At 43.1% G+C, this 25,796-nt stretch overlaps 1 protein-coding gene across 2 annotated transcripts in view; it reads left to right on the top strand.

Moving 5' to 3' along the window:
- LOC121447239 (serine/threonine-protein kinase TNNI3K) overlaps nt 1-25,796 on the top strand; it is a 217,186-nt gene that overhangs the window by 132,355 nt on the left and 59,035 nt on the right. For both annotated transcript variants that reach the window (XM_041650381.1, XM_041650390.1), the window contains 4 exons: nt 2,729-2,781; nt 3,080-3,132; nt 5,936-6,068; nt 22,821-22,930. In XM_041650381.1, coding sequence (XP_041506315.1) covers nt 2,729-2,781; nt 3,080-3,132; nt 5,936-6,068; nt 22,821-22,930 — 349 coding nt within the window. The remainder of the gene's footprint in view (nt 1-2,728; nt 2,782-3,079; nt 3,133-5,935; nt 6,069-22,820; nt 22,931-25,796) is intronic.

Raw genomic sequence — 25,796 nt, forward strand, 5'->3', positions numbered from 1 at the left:
AAGGTTATCTCTACTCTCTATAAACCTCAGCATTCTCTGGGCATTGAGTATTCATTTGCAGAGAGATGAGTGGTATTCAGCAAGCACTAAATTATTCCAGGACGTGACCTTGACTCTATGGAAGTATGGCTCTTGTCTACGGTATCAGAGTCTATCTTCAGTATTGTTGAATCTGCTTATTGTAGGTTTTTCTCTTTCCTGTCAGCCAAGTCCCAAACAATGAGACAAAGACTTCTTATTCAATATGAAAGCTTGGCCAATGGCTTAGACTTGCTTCTAACTAGTTTTTATAACCTAGTCATAGTTCTATTAATTTGCATCCTGTTGCATGGGCCGTGGCTGTTACCTTTCCTCCTGTATATCCTGCTTCCTGGCATCTGACTGTACATCTGACTGGCAACCTCCTCTTCCTTCTTCCCAGCATCCTCTTTGCCAAGCTATTGGCCATTCAACTTTTCACTAATCCAGTCTGAGTGACACATCTTCACAGTGTACAGAAAGATTATCCCACAACAGCTTGTCTGTTCAGCACATATATATTGAGCATTCTTACATGCAAACCAGTGAAGACGCTAGAGGGTCATCAGTGAACAAGATTCAATCCTTGCCTTCGGATACCCTCCCTGTCCTAGTTTAACTCACCAAGTAGACTAGAAGTCAAATTCTTCTCTGGTTATACTCAACGCTAAGGCTGGTGTTATTAATCAGGTGTTACTTTTCTCTCAACCATTCCACCACAAGTCTTGCTAGCTGGCGTAGCTATTCTTAGTGACATATATTTACATGAGAATAAATTTAAACTAATGAATTGTGACTCTCCAGTGCCCTAGAGTCGTGGCTTTGGTTCTGCAGCACTGCCTCAAACCTTATACTGGAGAGTCACACAAAGGTTCCATGGTCTTTCCATGCAGTGACCTAGAATAACTTCACTTGTAAGACTTTCCAGGAAAATTTATGATGTTCAAGACAAGGCTTCAATTGCTCTTCTCACTCATAAATTAAAATTAAGAATAAAATAATTCATAGGGGCTACCCATGACTTTACTGTGGCTGGTGAACTTTGTTCAACATTTATTTAAGTGTTCTGGGTGAATGTCTAACACCCACACTCCTTTGACAGGCCGTGGGCTGTCAGCTAATCTACTGAGCCTTGTGTCTATGTGTGCTCTTCCCATTGGTCTGAGATTTTTTTGGTTATAATGGCATTGTCCTCATCATACCTGCCAATTTGTAATTTGGGGCTAACAATAGCATCTCAGACATTGCAGCTTTGACATGCTCAACTACTCCTATACTCTGCCACCTCTTCTGAAGTTACTCTGAACACACATTAAACTTTAGCATCTATAAAATACATTATGTATAGTCTCCAAGTTCATTCACAACACAAAAGGCTCTCCAGAGTAATCTGCTAGCAAAATGGAGGGAGCATCAGGAAGCATCGCACAAATCACTGAGAATATTCCTATTCTTACTGAGTACCAAAACCAAGATAGCTACCTCCTGACTTGGAAATGCCTCCTACATGAGTCAAACACAGACTCAGCATTAAGGTCGAACACCAAAATTGTATATCTTGCCTAAGTATACATTAGGAAGCCATGTTGATGAGACTGTATATGCGTAGCCTCTCTGGCATGTCTAGAAGTGACTTCAAGGTTCCCTTGCTCTTAAACATCTCTCTGTCCACTCTGCTATGATCCCTAAGCCTTCAGTGTGGGTGTGTGTGTTATCATTGTATTCATTGGATTGGACACCACCTGATCACTAGTTGAGCGTTAAAGACAAGCATGGTCCTCAAGAACAATGTGCATCTCTGTGTGTTTCTCCAGGAGTCACTGCACAACCCAGATCTCTGTGCTGGGGAGGGATGACCTCCCCTAGACAGGCCTAACTTTCACCTACCACACAAAAGGGAGATTTTTCTCAATATTGTAGGAACAACTTGACAAAACCCCAGGCATACGTACCCACCAAGTGTCATGTGATACTGATATCTAACTTACTTACAGACATCCAATTTGTACATGGAAATGATTGACAAGTGTATCGTCCTCACGTGGTTCCCTTTTATCTTTGATGCTCTTCCTGATGTTCTAGGGTTCTGTTCTGGTTTTAGTGCCTACCTCACTTTCTAAACTGTAGTTTACCTGACATCACTGAACAGGCCCTAGACGTACTCTGCTATATTAAAATGGTATCTCAGGTCCAGGATATCTTTTCTACACTTCCTTTAAAAAAATTTACATGTATTTAGTGAGAGGACCGGGGGTATGTACATACACAGGTCACAAAGCACACGCGAAGACCAGAGGATATCGTGTAGGGCTGAATCCTATCCATCCATCACATGGATCCTACTCAGGCAACTACTCTGAACGGCACACTCAATGCATACCTCACATGGAAAGCTCACTGTGCCTGAGGTACAGCCAGTTCCATATCTAGCACGTTCCATAGCGTTTCTACCCAGAGCTGCATTTTCAAACACAACTCTGTGAGCTGAGTACAGCAACTAAGAAGGCCTGTTGACAAGCTTAGATGGCTCCTGTAGAGAGGAATTCTTCACAAGGTCAATAGGAGCTAGAACATGACCACATTTTGTAAATCCCTTTTCTGAACCAACAACCAAGAGCATCAGAGTTAGTGCCTTTCATCTTTGTGGTAAGAAAATGATGACCCGAGGGAAAATATTGATCAAGCTCACACAAAGTCTTTTCTTTCCCAGTCACAATATTCTCCTCTACGAGGATGGTCATGCGGTGGTGGCGGATTTTGGAGGTAAGACTCCCAGAAACATACTCCTAAGCAGCAGCCTTTTCTTCATTCACACCTGTTGCCTGATACTGTACAACAGTCTGGAAACAGACTTCACCCCTTGGTATGTCTATTTAAGTTTCAGATTGAGCTTGCACTTTGAAGGCACTTAAGTTTTCTTCTTTGCTATCAAAGCTGAAAAGAGGGATGTAAAAATTTGGATAAGACAAAGGCTTCCTTGGTCTTTAAATGTTTGCTGTGCTCATCAACCTAGGGTTTGGGACACTTCCTTTGACATGGACTTGTTTTCTCTTCCCTTTAGAATCAAGATTTCTGCAGTCCCTGGATGAAGACAACATGACGAAACAGCCAGGGGTCTGTGGCTTTCTTGTTCCTTGTTAAACAATTAAAATCTGTAAACTTAGTGTGGGAGGAAGGAAGGCAGGAGTGGCCTTAGCCAGGAAGTGTTGTTGTCTCGGTGTCAGGATAAGGTTTAGGGTTTTATTTTCATAAGACCCTAAAATAATTATTTAAGTGGGCCCCTGTTTAGAAAATGTTGTAGATCTCGGTGAACATATTCCAAATGTAACCTGTAAGCCCCGGCAGGCACTGTCATTGAATGCCACAGGTGATGAACTTGTGGAGTGGAAGTGTGAACAGGTGACCAATGCCTCAGCAGCCCCTGCTCAGGACTCACGGCTCTCCATCAGAATTATCAGGTAGCAAGTCCTGCAGGTTAGCATTAATGCTTAAGCAAAACAAATTAGTGGAGATTGTCTTAGTCTGCACCACATCCTAGAAATATATAGCAGTGTGAGCAAGGGTGTGCTGTGCTCACGTGACCAAATAGGAAGCCAGAAAAGGGGAAAGGTCAGCCTTGCTCTCACAAGAGCTAGTGGAGGAGGCACAGGAATGACAGCGATACCTTCTAACTAGTTGTCAGGACCCCAGGTCCCTGAAATATCTTCATCCAGCTCTGCCTTCTGAGGCTTCTTTCTCTCCAGCATCAGCGTAGTACCAAGTGCATCCTTGGGCGCTAGACTCATCCACATCTGAACGTACAACCCTTTAGATTTCATATTCTCCCAACAAATGTGTGTAACATCCCAACCCATACAGTCTAAGATTTACAATGATCCAAACTTCGGGCTGCAGAGATGCCTCTGTGAACCAAACATGGGGGCCTGTGTTTAGATCCCTAGAACTCATGTAATAAGCCAGACTTTAATGCTTGAGAGGTAGAGACAGGAGGATCTCTGAGACTCACTGGCTCACCAGGCCAGTTTACTCAAACTGGTGAGCTCCAGTTTCAGAAAGGGGCTGATGACCATGTCTGCCTCAGGTGCTCTACACAGAGACACTAAGTCAGTTCTGGTTCACGCCCAGCAGACAGTGAACAAAGGAACAAACAAATCCGACTGTGCGTGCTAAGGAGAAAAATCAAAGCCGTCAAAATGTGCAGGGAGTGAGTTAGTGCACAGAGAGGTAAGGGTGAAAACCTATGCTGTGGGGCCTTAGTGGGGAGAACAGCCTCATGATTGGTGGGCATGGAAGGCAGAGGTCAGTGTGGGTCCAGCGGCTTTGAAACAAGAAGGCTCCTGGAGTATGCAAAGCTAGTGACTGGAGAATATGAAGGAGGGCGAACAGAACTGTAATGGGGTGACAGAAGGGTGGAGTGTGTACTTTGGGGGAGGGCTATACAAACCTCATCTAAACCTTGAGACAGAGAAGAAGCTTGATCAATGGATCCTAGCCCTGGATGAACCAATTTAAATAGCCTTAAGTTTAAAAATGAGAATAAGTGTGACCCTGAAAAGCCGTGGCTGCGTGGGTCTCGGGCACCTGCATCTCGTCGCAGCCCTGACTGAGCAATTTCCAGGGAAAGCAGCTGATTCCCTCTGACTAAGCCATTTCCAATGGGTAGAATCAAACAGAATCTCACCCCCGGCAAGTGACATTAATTATCTTCTTCACGGCATAGTTTTAAGTATAACACTCCCCTCAAATTATTCTGGTGTTGTTTTAACTCTCACTAGCTATAAGGCCATATCTAAGATTCCTAATTATGTTGGATTTGCCCTCCACACTTCAAACACACACCCTATCAACCTGCTCTCAGGCGCACACCGCTGGGGCACACGCCTAACCTCCTCTGTAAGTTAAGACTCCTTGGATTGCAGGAGCTTGTGCAGGAGAACCGTGTCTAGTAATGCCAAGGATAAAGGTGTTCTAGGGTTAATTCTGCGTGATTTCAGCATAAGGCCAAACAGTCAGAAGAATTGTCAGTAGCAATACCACACACAGGATACAAGAATACGACTTCCCGCCTTCCCCTAGGACGGTGACTGGGAAAGGCCACTGACAGGAGGCAGAGCTGGGAGACCGCAGAGCTGGACCCCTGAGGTGGGAGACACTGCCCAGTTACCTTGTGGAATGGTGCAACATCCATTTCATAAAGCAGCATCTGATGTTCTGGCCTTTGAACCGCAAAGAAATGAAAATTCTTTGCATTTCTGATCACTAGTATAAAGAGTGTAGTTCACATAGATGAGGCTGGGTTTGCTTTGTTACATATTTATTAGCTTGCTTTCTGGAATATTGCAGACACTGAATTCATGAAATTCACATCAGGGCAAACACAAGAAATTCCAGAGCCTGATATTACTAGGAAGAAATCTCCATACCAGGCATGCTGGGTAACTTCTTCATGGCTCACTGTGCCCTCTGTCATGAGAACACACAACTGTGGGCCTAATTGAGTCACTCACTTAATTGGAACCCAGAGACTGAACAAGGGAAGATGTCTTCCACAGTGTGATTCAAGCCAAGGGAACTACTAGGGATGGCGCCTTGGTGGATTCCAAAGACAGCAGGGTGCCTGGGTGGTAGATGGTGGTTGGGAGCAGGAAGAAGGACCAAGGAAATAAAGCACAGCTACCCCGTGAGGCAGTTATTTGTCATTAATGTTGGAGGCGTCTTATAGAGTGCAGATGTTAAGGTCCTCCAACAGTTTTGTGTATCCTTGAGAAACTGACCCACATGAGAAGATGCACTGTTTTTTTTTGCATTGGCGAGAGCAAAGGTGCAATCACTTCCTGCCCAAGCCATCTGAGAGCATCGGAGAACCTTCTCCAGCGCAGGCTCGGAGGCTTACTCTGGTTACCTTTGGTCTGTGCAGAACCTACGCTGGATGGCCCCTGAGGTGTTCACACAGTGCACACGCTATACCATCAAGGCGGATGTCTTCAGCTACGCCCTGTGTCTGTGGGAGCTCCTCACTGGAGAAATTCCCTTCGCGCATCTCAAGCCAGGTAGGACCTGAAGTACCAGAGCAGCTCCGCTTCCCAGCGCAATTCACAGAAAGTTGGACTGCACCTGTCCCTACAACGATAATTATTGTAGTGGGTGGCAAGAAACCATGCATTGCTTGACGGTGAGCATCCCACTCAGAAAGTGGTATGGCCTCACTCTGGATTTAGACATAGGTGCTAGATGTTCAGGGTGCTTTATTCAAGTTTAGACCTTTGGTTTATCTATGTCTAATAAAACAAGCAAATTTCCCTGAGTATAAACAGGCCGATAAGGTGATCTATGTGTACACTCTTCAAGCTTGGATTTAAAAGGTGTCTTTAAAATCTGTATCTTGGGATGAGTGCAGAAGTAACCCGTCAAGGCTAGAAACACACTCCCCAATAATTTATATTAGGTGTGGCTATGTTCTTAAAATCATGCGTTTTGAGTGAGCATAATTATCACTGATGGTATAAGTTATACTCACTTCTCCTGTGGGATGTGGAAAAGAGACAGCTAATCCAAGGCAAAGTGTGGCCAACTGCATGCATGTGTGTGTGCAGGCACACTCACAGGACAGAGAAGGGCACTGAGTGTCCCCATCCATCACGCCCTGCCTATTCCCTGAAGCAGGATCTACCCCTAGACCTAGGGCTTGTATCTCCACTTTGTTGGAAGCGAGTCAACTCCATTAACCTTCCTCTCTCGGCCCTTTAAGGAGTCATAACTGTGGGCATGCTCAGGGGTGTTGGATTTGTCGCAGGGGAGTCATGACTGCGGGCATGCACAGGGGTGTTGGATTTGTTGCAGGGCTGCAGGAATCTGAACTCCAGGCCTCAGGATTGCAGAACAATGGCTCTTAACAGATGAGGCATTTCTCCTGTCCCAAGAGCAACTTCATTTCCATATCTTATTATTATTTACAATGTTCTCCTGTCTTCTCAGACTGGACCTGAAGTCATTTAAAGACCCTGTGTTCCCACAGCTAACCTGCTTGAGGTAAAACTGTGGAGTGAAGTTTGATAGAAACCTTAAGTGAATCACATTGGTACCTGCTGTGAAGATCACCCTGGAAATATATCACAGAGACCCCCAAGCTGTGTTAAAAAGCAGGAGCAAGATCACCATGGACATCAGTGATGATGTACAGAGGGAGTGCCCAGGTCTTGTGCTCTTTTCACTGTCTTGTTGTAATAGGAGCGGCAGGGCTGTGTCCCCAGCACCCCGGCCGCCTGGCTAGCTTATGCCCCGAAATAACAACACACAAATTGTATTCATTTAAACACTGCTTGGCCCATTATATCTATCCTCTTCTCGGCTAACTCTTGCACCTGGACTAGCCCATTTCTAATAATCTGTGTAGCCCACGAGGTGGCTTACCAGGGAGATTCTAGCCTACGTCCATCCTGGGTGGGAGCTTCATCGCGTGTGCCTCAGAGAGCAGAGCTCTCGCGCCCGCCCAGGAGAGGGGAGCATGGTGTCTCTCTGAGCTCACTTCCTCTTCCTCCCAGCAATCTGTTCTGTTTACTCCTCCCACTTATGTTTTAACCTATCAGGGCCAAGCAGTTTCTTTATTGCTTAACCAATGAAATCAACAGATTGATATATGACACTCCCACATCACTGTCTTAATTCCCAGAGTGTTCCAGTGTTCTCCATGAATTCTGGTATTTGTATGTTTTAGGAGTCAACTATAATGTAAGCACTCCTTGCTATGTGAAGGAAGTCAGCTTTCTTGTGAACTGGACCACCGATACCCTTTGGAGAACGTTGCTATGATTTGTGTCTGTCTTGTCCTGAGGGTGCATACTGTAAAGACATCTGGGTATTGAAAAATTTGATCCTGGCTCCACGTGCATGTGACATGCTCTTAGAGGCACAGCTGCCGTGTCCTGATCCCAGGTGGCAGGCCGTTCATCTGGTACTGCTCGTTTCTATGTTGAAATTGTCTGCCCTTTACCATCCTTCATCACCTGCCTGGTACAAGCTACAGTACTTCCTTTAAATTGTTGCTGTAGTATCCTCAGAGTTGATTTTATTGAGGCCTAACAGAAAGTTGTCTTTTTAGGTTAACAGTGAGTGCATTTTAGTAGATATGGATATTTGTATAACCACAGCCTCCTCAAATCCAGCTCCTCCCCACACTCCAGAAAATTCCGTGCACTTCCCTGAAGCAATACCCTTTCCCCAGCTCCAGCACCCACCATTGCTGAGCTGATTTCTGTGTCTAGAGTCTACTTCTCCCAGAATATTTCAGAAAGGGAATCACTTTTCCCTGTTTATCTCTAGCCCATTCTTTCTCAGTTCTGTCTAATAAATTTGGCTGTGCAGAGGACAGCTGGTGACCTTTTGAGATACTCAACTCTAGGGTGACAAAACTCTTCAGAAGCCTGTGTACTTGTTTTTATTTTTCTTACACATTTGTTCAAATAATAAGAGCTTGCATCCTGGACGTGATGGTAAACTTCCTCATATTCGGTAAAACAACACAGAGTCGCCCAGCAAAGTCTGACAACGTAGGTTTAAATACAGATCTTATTGGCCATTGAAGCTTGGGTATGCCTGGAGCTTTTTGGTGTTATTAACACTGCCCTATGATTGCTGGCTTTCGTAATGTATTGATATGTATATTTGGCATCCATTACTCTTTCTTTCCTGAAGTGTTTTCATATCTTCATATTGTCTTAGTATTTAATCTCTAAAAATGCATTGTCTCCAGATGAATCCAATGTGAGGTTGCAATGTCATTCATCTGTGATCTGCTTAGCAGAGCCTTTAAAGAAGACCAAACATTTTCATTTACAAATTCCCTCTAATCAAACTTCTATGTCATCTTACCATCTTCTCTAACACATTCACAGAGATACCTTCTTTTTCTATGACATGTCATATGAAGATCTGACAGGTTCAGATTTCAAACCTATGAGATCTGCTCTGCATTTTCTAGGGTCTACAGTGTGGAATGAATTTGTTATTTTTTGTTTACTTGTTTTTTAAATATCAGCATTCAATTATTTCAGTGTGATTTGTAGAAGTAAACTACAGTGTTCTAATACATTACTTTAGTAATCTGTCAAGAATCAGTCAAAACAATGCATATTATTTCTGACATATTTTTATCCACATCAAAATCAACTTTTTTCCACACATACATAAGGACCACTCTCCTTTAGTAGCTGCCGCCTGTCAACGTCAATCTTCCAACTTTGTCCTTCTTCATAAAAGTTGCGTTTTTATTTTCACTACAGATTTTAGAAGCAGCTTCTCCACTCTGTGAAGGAAGCGGAGGGAATGAAGCACAGTGCTTTTGTTCCTGAGACTTTAATGCACTCTAGTTCAAGAGGAGTTCACATTTCAATCATATTGTTCTCAGGAAACACAGTATGTCTCTCCATTTGGTTAGATCTACTTTTATTTTTTTTAATGAGCTTGTAATGTTATACAAATATTAACCAATTTCTAGATTTAACCATAAAGTTTTTGCTTTTAAGTGCCGTTTTGTTACTTTTTAATTATTTAAAAATTTCATATACAGCACCATATCACATAATTCCCACCCCTCACTCCTTTCAACACCTCCTGTGCCCCATTCCCTCCCAAATATAAATACTTCTTCTTCTTTAATTATCATTTCATATACATAATGCACACACACGTATGTACATGTATCTGTGCAAAAAACACTGAGTCCATTTAGTACTGATCATATGAACCTGTGTTTAGGGATGATCACAGGTGATTGGCAAGGAGCTCAACCCTGGAGAAAATGGATTCTCCCTCTCTTAGCATTAATGGTTACCTGAATCTCTTCATCCAGATGTGGCTATTTGTGAGAGATCCTCCACCCTTCCTTTCTTCTCACTTCTCTCCCCTCTCCTTCCTTCTTCTCTTCTTACTTTCTTTTTGCAATTAGTTTGTTATTTTTAATAACATTTCCCAAATATCTCTGAAATACAGCCACTTACTTCCATTTCCTCTACAAGGCATATTCCTCACTTTTTATGCAGAATACTTACTACACAGTGTTGGTTGGTTGGTTGGTTAGTTGGTTTTTTGTTATTTGATTGGTTATTGGTTGGCTGGTAGTTTTTTGGTTGGTTGTTGTTTGGTTGATGGTTGGTTGTTGGTTGATTGGTTGGTTGATTAGATGGTGATTAACGGTTGGATGGTTGGATTTTTGTTTGCTTGGTTGGTTGTTGGTTGGTTATTTGTTAGCAGTTGGTTGGTTCATTGGCGGTTGGTTGGTTAATTGGTTGTCAATTGGCTTGTTGTTAGATTGTTGGTCGGTTTGCATTACTGGGACTAATCATAGGTCCTCAACATGCTTGGAAAATGGACTGCCACTGAGGTACCTACCTAGGACATATCCTGGCAATATCCTTGTCACCAGTTTTGACCGTCATCTCTTCTTTACCAATTGTAAGTTTCAGCATTCTAAATTTTCTTGTTTAATTGAATGGCATCCCTCTCTTGAAATCCCTGATGTCTATTCTGTGTTCCCATAATAACAAAATTAATACAACCATCTCCACAAATGTCCAACAACTACATGAAAACAAAATTCCCAACAGCCTGAGCCATGAGGAAAATACTTTAAATTAGGATAACACAATTCTTATTAGAATAGATTTACCAAAAATTCAAAAAGTAATATGTGTTATTGGGGACATAGAAGAAAGGCAGGTTAAACACCTTTTCAGTAGGAATATAAATTATTACAGCCACCATGGAAATGCCTTGATAAACTAAAAATAGAGCCACCATATCATTCTGTGTTCCCTGTATGGGGCATATATGTGAGAGGAAGTGAAATTAGCATGATAAAGAGACACCGGCTTCCCTGTGTTATGGCAGCAGCATTCAAAATGCTGAGATACGGAGCTAGCACCAGTGTGAAGATAAATGGATAACGGGAATGGGATTACCCCACACACAGAGTGAAATATTACTCAGTGATAAAGAAGAATGAAATCCTGTCATTCCAGCAAAATGGATGGAACTAGAGAGCACCATGCCCTGTAAAATACGACAGATTTAGGAAGGCAGGAAATGGGGGGAGCAAAGAAAGTTGGGTAATGAGTACAGAAGCAGGAGGAATAAGTTGTGCTTTTCCAAAGCACACCAAGTGGCTATAATTCACAATAAGCTATTGCATAGTTTATGAAGACATAAAAGAGAGACCCTTGAAGCCTCTAAAAATGGAGAAAAGTAAGGAGAGGGAAGTGCTAGCTATCTTATTCAGTCGGTGCACGGCCCGACATGAGCACATGTTTCCAACCGTACTTCATTAATGTGCACAGTTACTACATGTTAATCAGGAGGAAGATGTGCACATAAACCACCCAGAAAGCTCTTCTAACTCTGCTTTCCCCTAGGGTCTTCCTCCCACTGTTCTCATCATCATCACTGGTCATTACTCCACCTGCTTTCCCCTTCCCAGAGAAGATGTGTCCATTTCTTCTCTGAATCATTCTCCTCCACTTTGTTTGCACTGATTTTGCGTATTGGTGGGTCTTTTCTGGCTTAACAAAAGTCCTTGTCCACAATGTTTTCTACTTCCCTAGTATCAAGTTAAGTGTTTTGGATTGTCCCCATGTCACCATGATTGCTGTAATTATTGTTTGATGTTCCTTAGTCTAGTAATTTCCTCTCTTGCATAAACTTTATTAATCCTGAAATTAACAACCAAAGGAACTTAAGACTCTTCCTCCAGAAATAAACACTATTTTTAGGAGAAAATTACTACTTAATATAAAAGTTAGAAGTCTTGCCCAAGACCAACCTGATTCAAGTGTTTCAGAGAGTAAAATTTAGAGTACTTTATTGGAAAGAGAATTCACTTAAGATGAATGCTGAATTTTTAAGAGCTGAACAGTGACAATGCTTCAAGAAATGAGACTCTAATATCATCATGGTGGTTAGGCAATCTAGCATATGCTCAGTGGTGAACTATATAAAACACCTGACCCAGTGCGGCTACACAGAAGCCACTTATGAGAAGCAACACATCCTGACGCAAGTGGGGACAGCCTTGTCAGTTATGTGGGGGCTCACCCTCCTGCCTTGTGCAGCATGCTAACCCTCTGGAAATCTAAAAGTGTAGCTCCAATATTAGCATTGACTCTAACATTGTGATAGATGCACATATCCATAATTCAAAGCTGGGGGGGGTATCTCTTTCAGTAACACACGTTCAAATTAAGCTTTTAATCCAAGTTTTTTTAGGTTTATTTATTAATTATGTATACAACATTCCTTCCGTGTTATGCCTGCAGGCCAGAAGAGGGCACCAGATCTCATTATAGATGGGTGTGAGCTACCATGTGGTTGCTGGGAATTGAACTAAGGACCTCTGGAAGAACAATCAGTGCTCTTAACCTCTGAGCCACCATCACTTCTAGCACAACAGATGCCTTCAGAGCCACGGGATGTGTACACACGCTCAGACACAGGGTGTGATGGCCATGGGACTACATGCTCGGCTCCAAAGGCAGCCCCTTCCCAGATGCTGCCAGATCCCGCTGAGCGTCAGGCAGCACAAGTGTGTAGGCTCACTGTTATTAGACGAACTGATTTCAGATCATTTATTTCATTAGATGTCAAAGAGGTTTTAAATGCTGGTACCCATTTAGTTTTCTGAAGGAAAGCTTTCTCAACTGGTACTGCAGGAGTGTAAGGGAGTCCACATGGGCACATCTTATAACCTTTAACAGGCAGAGGGCCGGAACAATGATCGGCAGTAGTAAGCACCCGCTGAAAGTTTCCTACTGCTTCCTTGTGGGCCAGGAACTTGTCAGCATAAGACAGCAAAGAGGATCCAATGTTTCTTTGCCTTCAAAATACTCACAGTGAGGAGGGGGCTCAAAAAAGTACCCCGGTAGAGTAATCAATCCCAGGGAGAGAGCAGCAAATAATGCCAGTAACGTTTGAGCCAAAAAAAAAAAAAAAAAAAAAAAAAAAAAAAAAAAAAAAAGCCTGAAGATTTATTTGAGCTCATGGTTTTGGAGGATTTTAAGCTCTCAGGATGGGGAAGGCATGGACAGCTGGCTCAGTGCTGGGCAGCAGGAGTAAGTGTCAGAGCTTGATTACTTGGTTGAAAAGCAAGAGCAGAGAGCAAGGTCAGAACCGGCGGCCAGGCTCTAACATTTAAAGTTACCCCTCATGACTTCTCCCAGTCCCCCCAGCTACACTCCATAGCCTGAGTTTCCAGGCCCTCATTGCACACCAGCTGTGGAGGAAGCTTCCAAACACGAGTCAGGGAGTGACACTTCAGGTTCAAATAATAACTCCAAGGAACTAAGAACATTCCTGGAGGGGTTTCCTGACCAGACAGAGAGGAGGAAAGAGGGGAAAGGATTCTTAGACCACATCCCACCTGAATTACATCTGTCAAAATTCCTTCTCATCAAGGAAATAGATACTGGAAGTGATAAGAGGCAGGTATTCCAACAGAAAGCAGGGTCAGCAAGGTTCAGACATGTGACAAAGGCATCAGAAATTAAGTAGGGAGGAAGCAGAGGATACAAAACAGTGTTTACAAAATTCATGCTATCTAAGGAAAGTTGGAGACAGATGATAAAGTCCTTCATAAGTCAGGGTCTCTATAAACATAGAATCAACTAATAAGAGATATCCATCAGTAGAAAGAAAAGTAGATAGATAATGATAGATAGATAGATGATAGGTAGATAGATAGATAGATAGATAGATAGATAGATAGATAGATAGACAGATGATAGATGATAGATAGATAGATAGATAGATAGATAGACAGATAGATAGACAGATAGACTGATGATAGATGATAGATGCTTAATAGATATAGACTAATAGATGATAGATTTGATTTGATTGAAGGTGATATAATGTAGGTGATTGATAAGTGATACATTGATAGTTGAGATAAAAAATAGACAGGAGAAAAGTTATGATGGAACTTTGGTCCCATGATCTTGAATTCTGCAAAATCCCGCAGTCTGCCATCTGACCTCTGTGAAGCGAGTATGTGATTAAATCTAAGTCCAAACCACTGAGAAGCACTAGGATAACTGTGTATCTACCAGGTTATGCATCCAAGAACCCGAATCCTGATGTCCAAGGGCAGAAAGCACTGATGTCCCCTTTTCAGAAGGAAACACTAACCTGTCTTCCCCTGCCTGTTCACTTTCTTGGGCTCCCAGCAGACTGGGTGGCACCTGCCTGAAGCAAGAGTGGATTATCTTTGCTGCATCTGTTTGTCACAATGCTAGTCTCATCTGGAAACACCGTGACATACCCAGATACAGCATTTTGTGATCTATCTGTCATCTCTTGAGCAAGCCAAGTTAATAGTGCCAGAAGTCTTATGCATACAAACACTGAAAGACAACGAAGGATTTTTAAAAGAATTTAGACTATTCTTTATTAGTAGTTGGTAAAGGCTAGATCAGAGTTAGTATCAGACCAGCTTTTCTTTAGGGATCTGGAACAGTTTGACTGGAGTGGTATCTTGGATGGAAATGGGAAGATTGGCTTAGAAGACTGGAAGGTTTGAGCAAAAACTTTCCAATGGTTTGAAGTGGGAATGGAGGAGGAGTAAAATGTCTAAGGTGCCTGATAGATATACATATATACATATACATACATACATATATGATCTGTGAGAGAGAGACCATTAGAAAAGAAACAGCTGAGATGTTGAGCCTAGCAGAAAGTGAGCTGAGCATGATGAAGGGCTTGTTCACCTGGAAGTAAGAGCTGCTATGGATGCGATCGAAAAAAGACATCGACACCCAGTTCCCCGATTTGATTTCTTTTCTGGGCTTGCTTTCTCTAACGTATCACAAGCAACAAAGAAAGGATGCCAGATCAGTTAACCCAGTAACACATCCTTTACCTAATCCTATGCTGTCCCGGCTACCCAGGTAACCATGCACATCATCCTGAAATCTCAGCTTGAGTCCAGAGAACAGTCTCTTTTGTTTTTCTTTTATTCTTTTCCAGCATGGTACCACCTGGCTCACAAGGAAATGTGACTCTGCCCTGGATTCCTTGATGCTGAGCTCTCGCTAAGTCTGGGAAGCAGCAGCAAATTGAGAACATCTGACAATTCATTGCAGCCAAGTTTGGGAAGAGATTGGGATAGCGAACGCTTAATTCAGGGTCGTGAGCTGGAAATCTCAAAACTAAACTCAGCCTATGGACCTGGGGGCGGGGATGTCCCACACATAGCCTTTAAAAATATGAACGGCAGCTTACTTAGAGACATGCTTACGCCACGGGCTGCACATGTGTATTCATTGAGTTTCCCAGTCCTCTTTAAATAGTGGTTAACTATGTCCATCTCTCAACACGATCTGGATCCTAAGACGTCCTGCATATAATAATCTGACTGGATAAGCACACTGATAGTGTGGACATGCAGCAGGGGTAATCGAGTGGGATAAATCCCATGTTTGCCATGCTAATCTTTACCAGTTTATCACTGAAATGAGGCAAGCCAGCATCTCAGGAAGAATCGCATTGGTGCAGTAGCTGCCGACCTTTGCATGGCTGCAGCTGACGATAATGCTCCGCTGCTCCGTTCTGATGACAGAGATTACACCGAGATAGGCAATGACACCATTGAATGTTTCAAAAGTTATCGCACGCTTGCTGTGGTTGGCCCATAGGAAGTGGAATAGGAGGTGTGGCTTTGCTGGACTAGGTGTGGCCTTGTTGGAAGAAGTGTGTCACTGTGGGGGCAGGCTCTGAGGTCATATATGCTCAAGCTATGCCCAGCGTGGCACAATCTCCTTCTGTTGCCGGACTCTCAGCTCCTTCTCCAGCACCGCGTCTGCCTGCATGCTGCCATGCTTCTCACCATGATGGTTATGAACTAAACCTCTGAACTGTGTGCCAGTCCCAGTTGTATGTTTTTCTGTATAAGAGTTGCCATGGTCACGGTGTCCCTTCACAGCAATAGAAACCCACACCAAGACAGTACACACCAGGAGTGCAATATCATGGCCCCGTCAGTCCTGCTCACTCCAGCAAATGCTGCTGAAAAGTGCAACTTTAACAAAGACTATGTCTCAGCTCTTCCTGGGGTTGCAGAACGCTGTTGCCTTGACTATAGCCTGCCTCGTTAGAAACGATGGCATGCAGTCAACTGCACTTTGAAGAACACATGCACACAATCAAAATTAAAACTGTCCTATAAACTTTATCTTGGTCAATACTGACAGATACATACTTTCCTTTCTTTTTTCTCCCATACCCCACTGTGTGTGTGTGTGTGTGTGTGTGTGGTGTGCAGTGTGTATGTGGTATGTGCATATATGTGTATGTATATGGTGTGTGCATACATGTATTCTGTAGTGTGTGATATGTGTATGCATATGCGCATATGTATATGTGTGTATGATGTGTGTATGCATGTGTATGTAGTATTTGTGTGATGGGTGTGTGTGGTGTGTTTGTTGTGTGTGTGTGATGCATGGTGTCGGTGTGGTGTGCGTGCCTACATGTGTATGTGTGATGGTGTATGAATGTATGTGTGGCATGCATGTGTGTGTGTGTATGGTGTGCTGTGTGATATATGGTGTGTGCATGCATAGTTTGTGTGTGGTGTGTATAGTGTGTGTGTATGTGTGTGTGTGTTGTATTTGTGTTTTTGTGTTGTACACACACGCGTGGAGGACAGAGAAGGACCCTGGGTGTCTTCTTCAACCACTCTCTGTTTTGTTTTTGATACATGGTCTCTCTCACTGCAACTAAAGTTCACTATTTTGCCTAGATTGAGTGACAGGCGAGTTCCTGAGATCTGCCTGTGTCTGCCCCACCCAACACTAGAACTACAAGCATGTGTGACTATGTGCAGCTTTTACGCGATGCTGGGGATTTGAACTCAGGTCCACTGTGTTCACACAGGCCTCCTTTCTCGGACCCATTTTTCTGCTTACAACAGACATGTTTTGTTTAATTTTACAAAATAAGTCAGTGAGGGATTATTTTAGGAGTTTGGAATCCAGTGTATAATTAAGCATAAATAAGAAAGAGATGATTCATTTCATTGTGGGAGGCTGTAATACCACTCCTGCCACAGTGCTGTGCCGCAACATGAGCTGGAACCGGTGTACAGAAGGCAGTTGTAGACTTGCAATCTGTGGTAACTCTCTGGAACATTTGACTTTCTCTTCATACCCAAAGACGACCTTTGAAAGACCTCGTGATCTAAATAAGACCATAAACAATCAGTGGTGTTTTAACATCTCGCCTTCAGGTTCAGATTACAAAGGATTGCTTGAACTCTCAGATTTGTTGTTATCAATAACGGCAGCTGTTAGCACTTATTGGGAGCCAACATCATGCTGGGCGTCTCAGATAGGTGTCAGTGAGGACTAAAACCCGTGCTCTGGGTTTTGTTAGAAGAGGCATTGATGTCACATGGGAGTGAGGGCACAGCCAAGGCCCTGAGCCCATCATTGTTCCCATCAAACTGACTCTTCCCTGCTGAAGCTCATGCTTGGCAAAATTATTTCTTGCTGAGACAAACTGCTTAATTGGACCTCCCAGGGAGTGTAGAACAAAGCCAGGCTCAGAGTCCAGCCTCCAATTCCCCATAAAGGGCATCTCTTCACAGGCCGTGATGCTTGTTTGCAGAGGCCTTCACCAAAGGTTCTGGATAAAAGATTACTGAGTCAGTTCTCCACAAGGTCTCAACAATTCACATGCCTGTGCTACAATTTAATAGCCTGTTGGACAAAATATACATCCCATGATGCCTCTGGATGCTAAGCATTGGGCTTTCTTCTGAAGCACAATAATGAGTTTAGTAATTGTTCACATTAGCCCATCCTTCCATGCATTCATCAGATGTTGGGGAGTCCAGGGAAGCTGCACTAAGTACCTGTGATGTCCCCCCAACTCCTCACACCTCTGTCCACTTAATCTGTGACTTCCTGAGTGTTTACTTTCTGCCACGTACTCCGCTATGCTCTCTGACGCACCAGCTGGAGATGTAGTCCCTGACCTCAGGAACTTTGTGACTGTGCTGCAGAGACAGACAAATAAGCAGGCCATGAAGTGTGACTCGCGAGGTGTCACCATAGTGTGAGAAGCTGCAGGAGAGATTGGGAGGAATCCAAGAGAACATCTATGTCAACACCCGGAACAACAGATTCCACACCAGAGAAGTTGGTTAGACAAGCCATATCATAGAACTTACAACCAAAACGTGAACATATTGGCGAATGCAGTGATTAATTTCTTAATGACCCATTTGCTTATCATATTTTATTGAAGATAATAATACCATGCTTAGACTGTTAACCCATGTAGACTAACCAATGTCTTTTGATTTTTTTTAACGTGTTACTATCATGTGTATGTGTGTGGGTGCCAGTGGCCAGTGCTGGCATCTGTGTGGAGATCAGGGGACTTCCTGGAATCAGCTTTGTCTTCCCATTCTGGGTTCTGACATTTGAATTGTCACCAGACTTGTGTGGCAAGAGCTTTTACCAACTGAGTGGTCTCAACAGGACTGTAAGTACTTTTTGATAAAGGATTGTGGAAGAGGGTTGTCACTGGTTGTATGTGACCTGTTTTTAGAGATGACACTAATGAACTACATCCGTATCTTCTCTATCTTGAGCAGGTGTTGCTATAATAGAACAATCCGAGACCTCTAATTGGCTCTCTAGTAGAAGAGACCCTCAGGGCTGACTTATAATATTATTATGTTTAAATCTCATCACTTAAAATAACATGAGTGGGGAAAACTATTTTCTATAATAGTGCTGTTCAATATGGAGACAAGTGAGCGTGGCTGTTTAAAAACCATATTAATTGAAACCATCCAGATTACAAATTCAGTTGCTCAGAGCCTAAGAGTCTACTGCTTATGCACTGTACAGTGCAGGACATCCTTATCACCACAGAGAGGTCCTGTAGGCAGCTCTGTACAGTGCAGGAGGACATCCTTATCACCACAGAGAGTACCTGTAGGCAACTCTGTACAGTGCAGGAGGACATCCTTATCACCACAGAGAGGACCTGTAGGCAACTCTGTACAGTGCAGGACATCCTTATCACCACAGAGAGGACCTGTAGGCAACTCTGTACAGTGCAGGACATCCTTATCACCACAGAGAGGACCTGTAGGCAACTCTGTACAGTGCAGAAGGACATCCTATATCACTGCAGAGAGGTTGGGGAGCAGCTCTGTACAGTGCACGAGGACATCCTTATCACCACAGAGAGGACCTGTAGGCAACTCTGTACAGTGCAGAAGGACATCCTATATCACTGCAGAGAGGTTGGGGAGCAGCTCTGTACAGTGCACGAGGACATCCTTATCACCACAGAGAGGACCTGTAGGCAACTCTGTACAGTGCAGGACATCCTTATCACCACAGAGAGGACCTGTAGGCAACTCTGTACAGTGCAGAAGGACATCCTATATCACTGCAGAGAGGTTGGGGAGCAGCTCTGTACAGTGCACGAGGACATCCTTATCACCACAGAGAGGTCCTGGAGGCAGCTCTGTAGAGTGCAGGACATCCTTATCACTGCAGAGAGATCCTGGAGGCAGCTCTGTACAGTGCAGAAGGATATTCCCAACACTGCAGAGAGGTCTGGGGACAGCACTGTACAGTGCAAGTTAGTTATAGTTCAAGAAATTCATTAGTTCAGGTAGAATTTTAAAAACAATTGCACAATTAATGGTTGCTTTCGTTTTTAAATTTGGACTTACCCTCTTTGCATGGCAAAGCTTTCTTTTTGAAAGCAGAATCCAACATTCTCATGAATCAATTAACATAGTTTCTGTAACAATAGAAAAAGTATTTGATGAATGGGCTGACAGTCATCCTCCTTGATCTGAGCACCAGGAGATTCCCCAGCTGTGAGCACAGCCTGGCCACAGGCAAGACTTCGACCAACCCTGGAGCCCAGTGCGGATATTCCAGCAGAGGTGACAATGAGCACCCTCACGACCAAGAGGAGAGGAGAGAAGAGAGACTCCAAAGGCTTGCAGAACCTGCTTTGAAGAGTAAAGAATCAAAGTTCGCTCATCAAAATGGACTTCCCAGACACACTACCAAGAAGCAAATAAATTACTCTCATGCTTGATCTCAGAATATGAGAGAGCTTCTAAAGGACTGTGGGGTTGAGGCATCAGTTTAACCCGTTCTGAGCACAGTCCCGCTCCCCCCACCAGGAGACCTGCTCATGATTACTGGGCTGATTTCTGGGCATGTCCTGGTGCTCGGTCACTATGACCCAGTGATTGGGTAACAGATTTTATTCATAAAATTAATGATAAGCTGGGCAATGTAGCACACACCTTTAATCTCAACACTCGGGAAGCAGAGGCAGGTGGCTCTTTGTGAGTTCGAGTCCTGCCTGGTCTACAGAGCGAGTTCTAGGAGAATGAGGGCTACACAGAGAAACTCTGTCTTGAAAAACAAACAAACAAACAAAAAATTAATGATGAATAAGAATCTATTGATTTGGTGGCTCTGATTTTCTTGATCCTTGAAAGAACTGAAAATAGTTCAGAATAACCAACAAAGGGACTCGAGGACCAAGAAGGATGGTTCGATAAATAAGAACAGTGTAAACAGCAAGGAGCTTGGAAGCTGCTTTTCAAAAAAAAAAAAAAATCCCTAGTACGGTGGTGGTAATGACCATCCTTTAGACTCACTAGAGAGAGCACTAGCTAATACAACTATTTAGAAAATAACTTACTAATATGAGCTAGTTTCAAAAGTATTCATGTCATTTGGCATGTTATTTTCACCCCTTAATATACCATAAATGTCTGGTCTATAATATACAGAAATTCCCATTAAAAAATATTTTTTGAAAATTTTTAAATAACCTAAAATTGAGATGTGATTAAGTAATTTACAGTAAATGCAGTCATTAAAATGTGCTAACACATAGTTTTAATAACATGGAAAATGCTTAATTGCTTAATGCTTTAATTTATGAAAAAAGGAACTACATAACCACATGTCAACATAGGCTCAATCATAGATGGAAAAGAGGAGAAATTCTCCAAATAGTTTAACAAATATTTTGAGAAGATCCTTCACCTGCAATTGCTTTTCCAGACTCAGAGCAAAGAAGCAGAGAATTGCTCTCTGTAATCAATACTAGAACCTAAATTAAAGCTTCAGCATAAGGTGACTCGGGTCAGTTTAACTCATTATATGAACAGAATAGGTTTTTTCCCCTTAATAGTTGTATTTTATATTTTCTATATATTTCTATATAAAATTCCCTTAATTTTCTCAATTTCTTCAAATAATGTGAATTAATTTTACAATTGGTAAAATAGGGTCTTGATTCATAATAATCCAAAAAGCGATTAATTTAAGTTACTTGGAGGGTAACTTCACTAGATCTACTGTAATTAGATGGATAAACAGAATTCAGTGAACATGGACTTTGGTCTAGAAGATGCACTTGTTGGGAGTTATATCTCAAAGCCACAAGATATAAGCCAATACCCCATTACCACAGTCCAGAGTCAGGGTGTAGAGAAATTTAAAGTCTTTCAGCCCTCTGGAGTGGACCGGTTTTAAGGCTCAAACAGAGCAGTATGTGTTATCATTTCCATTATCATGTGTATCAAACCAAGGGTGGCCTCAGGAATAAAAGCTATGAGTTATTATTTAAAGGATAAAAATTATAAACTTGTCCTGGGCTCAGACATTAGTACCTGCTTTGAATGACTGTCAAGAGGCCTTGAATTTATGTCTGTACCATGATGCTTGATATAAAAGACAGTGTGACAATCAGTGCTTGAAAAGAGAGAAACACAGAGAAATCAGAAATCCCCATAACACAACCCCATGGTACAGAGTCTGAGGTGAGTGCGACTTGGAAAGCCAATCTCCCAGGCAGAACAAGGGGATTCCATCAAGAAATAACTCCAGGTGTAACCGTGGGTGAGAGTCACCTTCATACAGTGAGCCAACAAGTAGCTTTTCAGGATTAAAATGTTCTCAGTGTTCTTATATCAATAATAATATTTAACTTAGCCAGGCAGTGATGGCACACGCTATTAATCCCAGCACTTGGGAGGCAGAGAGTTGGATCTCTCTGAGTTCAAGGCCATCCTGATCTACAAAGCGAGTTCCAGGACAGCCAGGGCTATGAAGAGAAACCCTGTCTTGGAAATCAAAACAAACAAACAAAATTTAATTTAATATATATTTTTCTTAACCAGTGCAGATGCTTCCAGACATGCAAAGTCTAGTGGTAACCCATGCATCATGGTGTATAACACAAATGCATTAACCTGTGTGTATGACACTGTGAAGCCTTGAAAATTGTTACACTTAGGAGTTTGTGTGAATAAATGTGCAGATGAGCATGCAATGGAGCACATGTGACGATCAGGAGACAACTTGAAGGAGACAATTCTATCTTTCTACCTGTGAGTCTCAGGAATCAAACTGAGATGGTCGGGATTGGTGGCAAACACCTTTCCCCACTTGCTGACCTGACACTGGGGAGGTTTGAGCTGCCCAGGTTCCATTCAATTTCCTAGTATTGTGTACATCTGTGTACTTCAAGTAGCCTGAGTATTTGCTCCCCTGTTCCTCCATGAATTCCATCTGCTCACTACACAGACCCAACTGTCAAATGGATGGGAAATAATAAGTGTAAAGTTAGCATTAGTTGTCTACTCTTCGTTGGTCAGGTAGGAAGTCGGCTCAGAGGTCCTTGCCTTCGGATGGGTCTTGTCTCTTTCCATCTTTCTGGAATAGGTCAGTGAAGTTTGCATCCTTGTTTTACAGCGGCTGCGGCGGCAGACATGGCTTACCACCACATCAGACCTCCCATCGGCTACTCCATCCCCAAGCCCATCTCATCTCTGCTGATGCGGGGCTGGAACGCCTGTCCTGAAGTGAGTGACTTTGTTTCCTCTTAGAAAATGTGTGATGTTTCAAAGTGTGTCACAGCCTGGGGCTCCAACACCTACTTTCCAATGTGCGCCAGAACAGTGTGGTGGGGAGACTGACCTGCCCCTGTGTTTTTAATGCCCCTGGGAGGCTTGCAGTTTGGACTTCTGCATTGCTACTCCCTGCTTTTGAGCTATTGCTCACAGCTGATTAGGAGAAGAGAGACAAGTGTTTGAGAGGAGACACCCAGCCCTTCAGCTGCAGTTCAATTGGCTTGAGCCATCCCGAGTCCTTTTCTAGAGAAAAAGCTTTGGCACAAGATGGACACGAGCTGGCTTTTCACATGATGAAGCCAGCCTGCAGGAGACTCCAGGGGACAAGGTTTTCAGCAGTTACCTAAATCTGGCTACACCAGCCACGGTAGCTGTTGGCCCCCGTGCTTGTTCTCAGAGGATAGAGTTCCTCTCTCGTACTAGGAGGCAGCAATGCCTATGGATCTTTCTACTCCTGTCTTCTCCCAGTTGCTCAGATCTGGTCAAGAGATCATGGGTCTCCCTGAGAGAATAGTGAGCTGGTTCTAAGATCCTCAGATGTAAATACCAGAAGACAGGCACTGTTTAGAACAGCTCCTCTGATCTTGTCATTTCTTCAACAGCCTTGTTTGTTCTTCCGAAACCTCTCCCTGAGAAAGCAGACTAAGTGATGCCATTACTATTTCAGAAAGTACCCCCAACGGACAGATAGAATAAGACCCACTTTAAATATATAAAAGAAAGGGTATGATTTTTTTTAAGGCAACACCAAAAGTTCATTGCCCAACCCACTATGTTATGGACAAACTTTTAGAGGAAAAAGTGGAAGCTTACACAGAATATGTGCTGAGTGTCTCAGAGGACAACCTCTTCTTCTGGCCATTCAATCCGGTGTGTGTTGTGTTGAATTTAGAATCATCTCATAACTGGTTGACATCAAAAGAGCAGAGTTTGTTTTGTTTGTCCAGTCTTGTGTTGTCCATTGTTATAACCCCAGTAATCAGAACCACATGTTACAAATGCTCAAAAACAGTATCTGTAGAGAAAACAGACAAAGGCCTCTTGTGGGAACCTCTTTTCCATGTCTGGGTCTTGGTCTTGGTCCTGGTGTATCCTAAAATGCACAACAAAGAATTTCGGAAAGTTGGGGGTACAGAGAGATAGTGTGAGTCGTGGAAGTCTTCTTAGATGTGACACTTGGGTAGAGATTAAAAGCCAAAGACAAGAAGTCACTGGATAAGGGGCTGGTGAGAGAACCAAATCTCTCCAGAAAAGAGAAAGCGCACAAACTCACTGTAAGCAAAGAGATGAAGAACTTGCTCATCTTGACAACACTGAAGCCCTGACAGGCTAACGCCCTCGGCCAGGTGCTACTGGGTAAAGATCTTGGGGTGTAAAAGACTAATGCCATGTTATCCTGCCCATTTCTTCATTTTCATATTCATTTTTGAGACGTTCAGACATGAGCTCTGTATAGACATCATTTCCACTTTCCCCTTGCCCCTCTTCAGCTTCACCCTCAAATACTTTCTTAATATAGCGCAGTTCAAACTCCCAATATTCCAAAGACCCTGGTACTGGCTTATGTGTCCAGCCAGACTAAGGCATTTCCAGTTACTGCCATAAACACAAGGAAGCATGTTTTGTTTTGTTTTGTTTTGTTTTGTTTTTAAAGGCAGGGTGTTGGAGTGAGGCTGCTTGTTTGTCTCAGTCACCCTGAACCAAAATAATCACATAGAAACTATATTAATTAAATCACTGCTGGGCACATTAGCTCTAGCTTCTTATTGGCTAACTCTTACATATTAATTTAACCCATTTCTATTAATCTGTATATCGTCATGTGGCTGTGGCTTACTGGCTAAAGTTCTGGCATCTGTCTCCAGTGGGACTCCATGGCTTCTCTCTGACTCCGCCTCCTTTCTCCAGCATTCAGTTTACTTTTCCCCACTTAGCTAAGTTCTGCCCTGCTATAGGTCCAAAGTAGATTCTTTATTCATTAATGGTAATCACAGCATACACAGGGGAATTCCACATCAGCAGGGTCTGTGTGATCATGACTGGCCTGGAACTTGTGTTGTAGACCTGTCTCAGAAACTGCAATATGAATGTATACATGGAATTGTAGATAATTTATATTTGGCACTAGAATGTTAAGAATATCATATAACAGAAAATGAAATCTTGTTTAGAAATATACTTGCTGGGCATAAAGGTTTTCTCATCATTTACTGAGACAAGGAAATTAACTTTAGAGTTATCTTTGACTGTGCCCACAGCACACTATCCACCCTACCCAGTGTGTCTGTGGAAGCAGAGATTCTCGGACCCCAATCCCCATCCCACAGAATGAGCATCCCTAGGATGGAAGCTGAAATTGCACATTCAGCAAGCACCCTAGCAGCACATGCCCAGGAGAGATGAATCTGAAGCGTGAAAACTAAAGAAATGTTCTCAGGTCAGAACAGCCCAGGGGCTGCTGGCACTGTGATCTGGCTGATTCTAACAGGCACTTGTGCGGTTGCCATGGGGACTCAGCGGACTAAGGCAAAGCTGAGATCTATTGCAAAGGAAGCAGCCTAAGGAAGGGAGGCGGTGTGTGTACAAGGGGGCATCTCTGCTGCCTTCTGAAAGGCAGCCTGGAGGAAGGGAGGCTTAGCCCCTGCACCTGCTGGAGTACTGGTGACAACAAGGGAGGAGAACAAAGTTAAGGAAGCTTCATGGCAGAGACAGGATGTTTAAAACATTAGGAAAATGAAAGATAGAGAAGCAAAAACATCTCCCTCCATCTGTCAGAACAGAGGAAACGGACCCTACTGGAAGGCAGATGATGCTCCTC

Source organism: Microtus oregoni, unplaced genomic scaffold (genome assembly GCF_018167655.1).
Source record: "Microtus oregoni isolate MIOR12 unplaced genomic scaffold, Mior012 000000F_ref0000247, whole genome shotgun sequence".
In the NCBI taxonomy this organism is placed as follows: Eukaryota; Metazoa; Chordata; class Mammalia; order Rodentia; family Cricetidae; genus Microtus; species Microtus oregoni.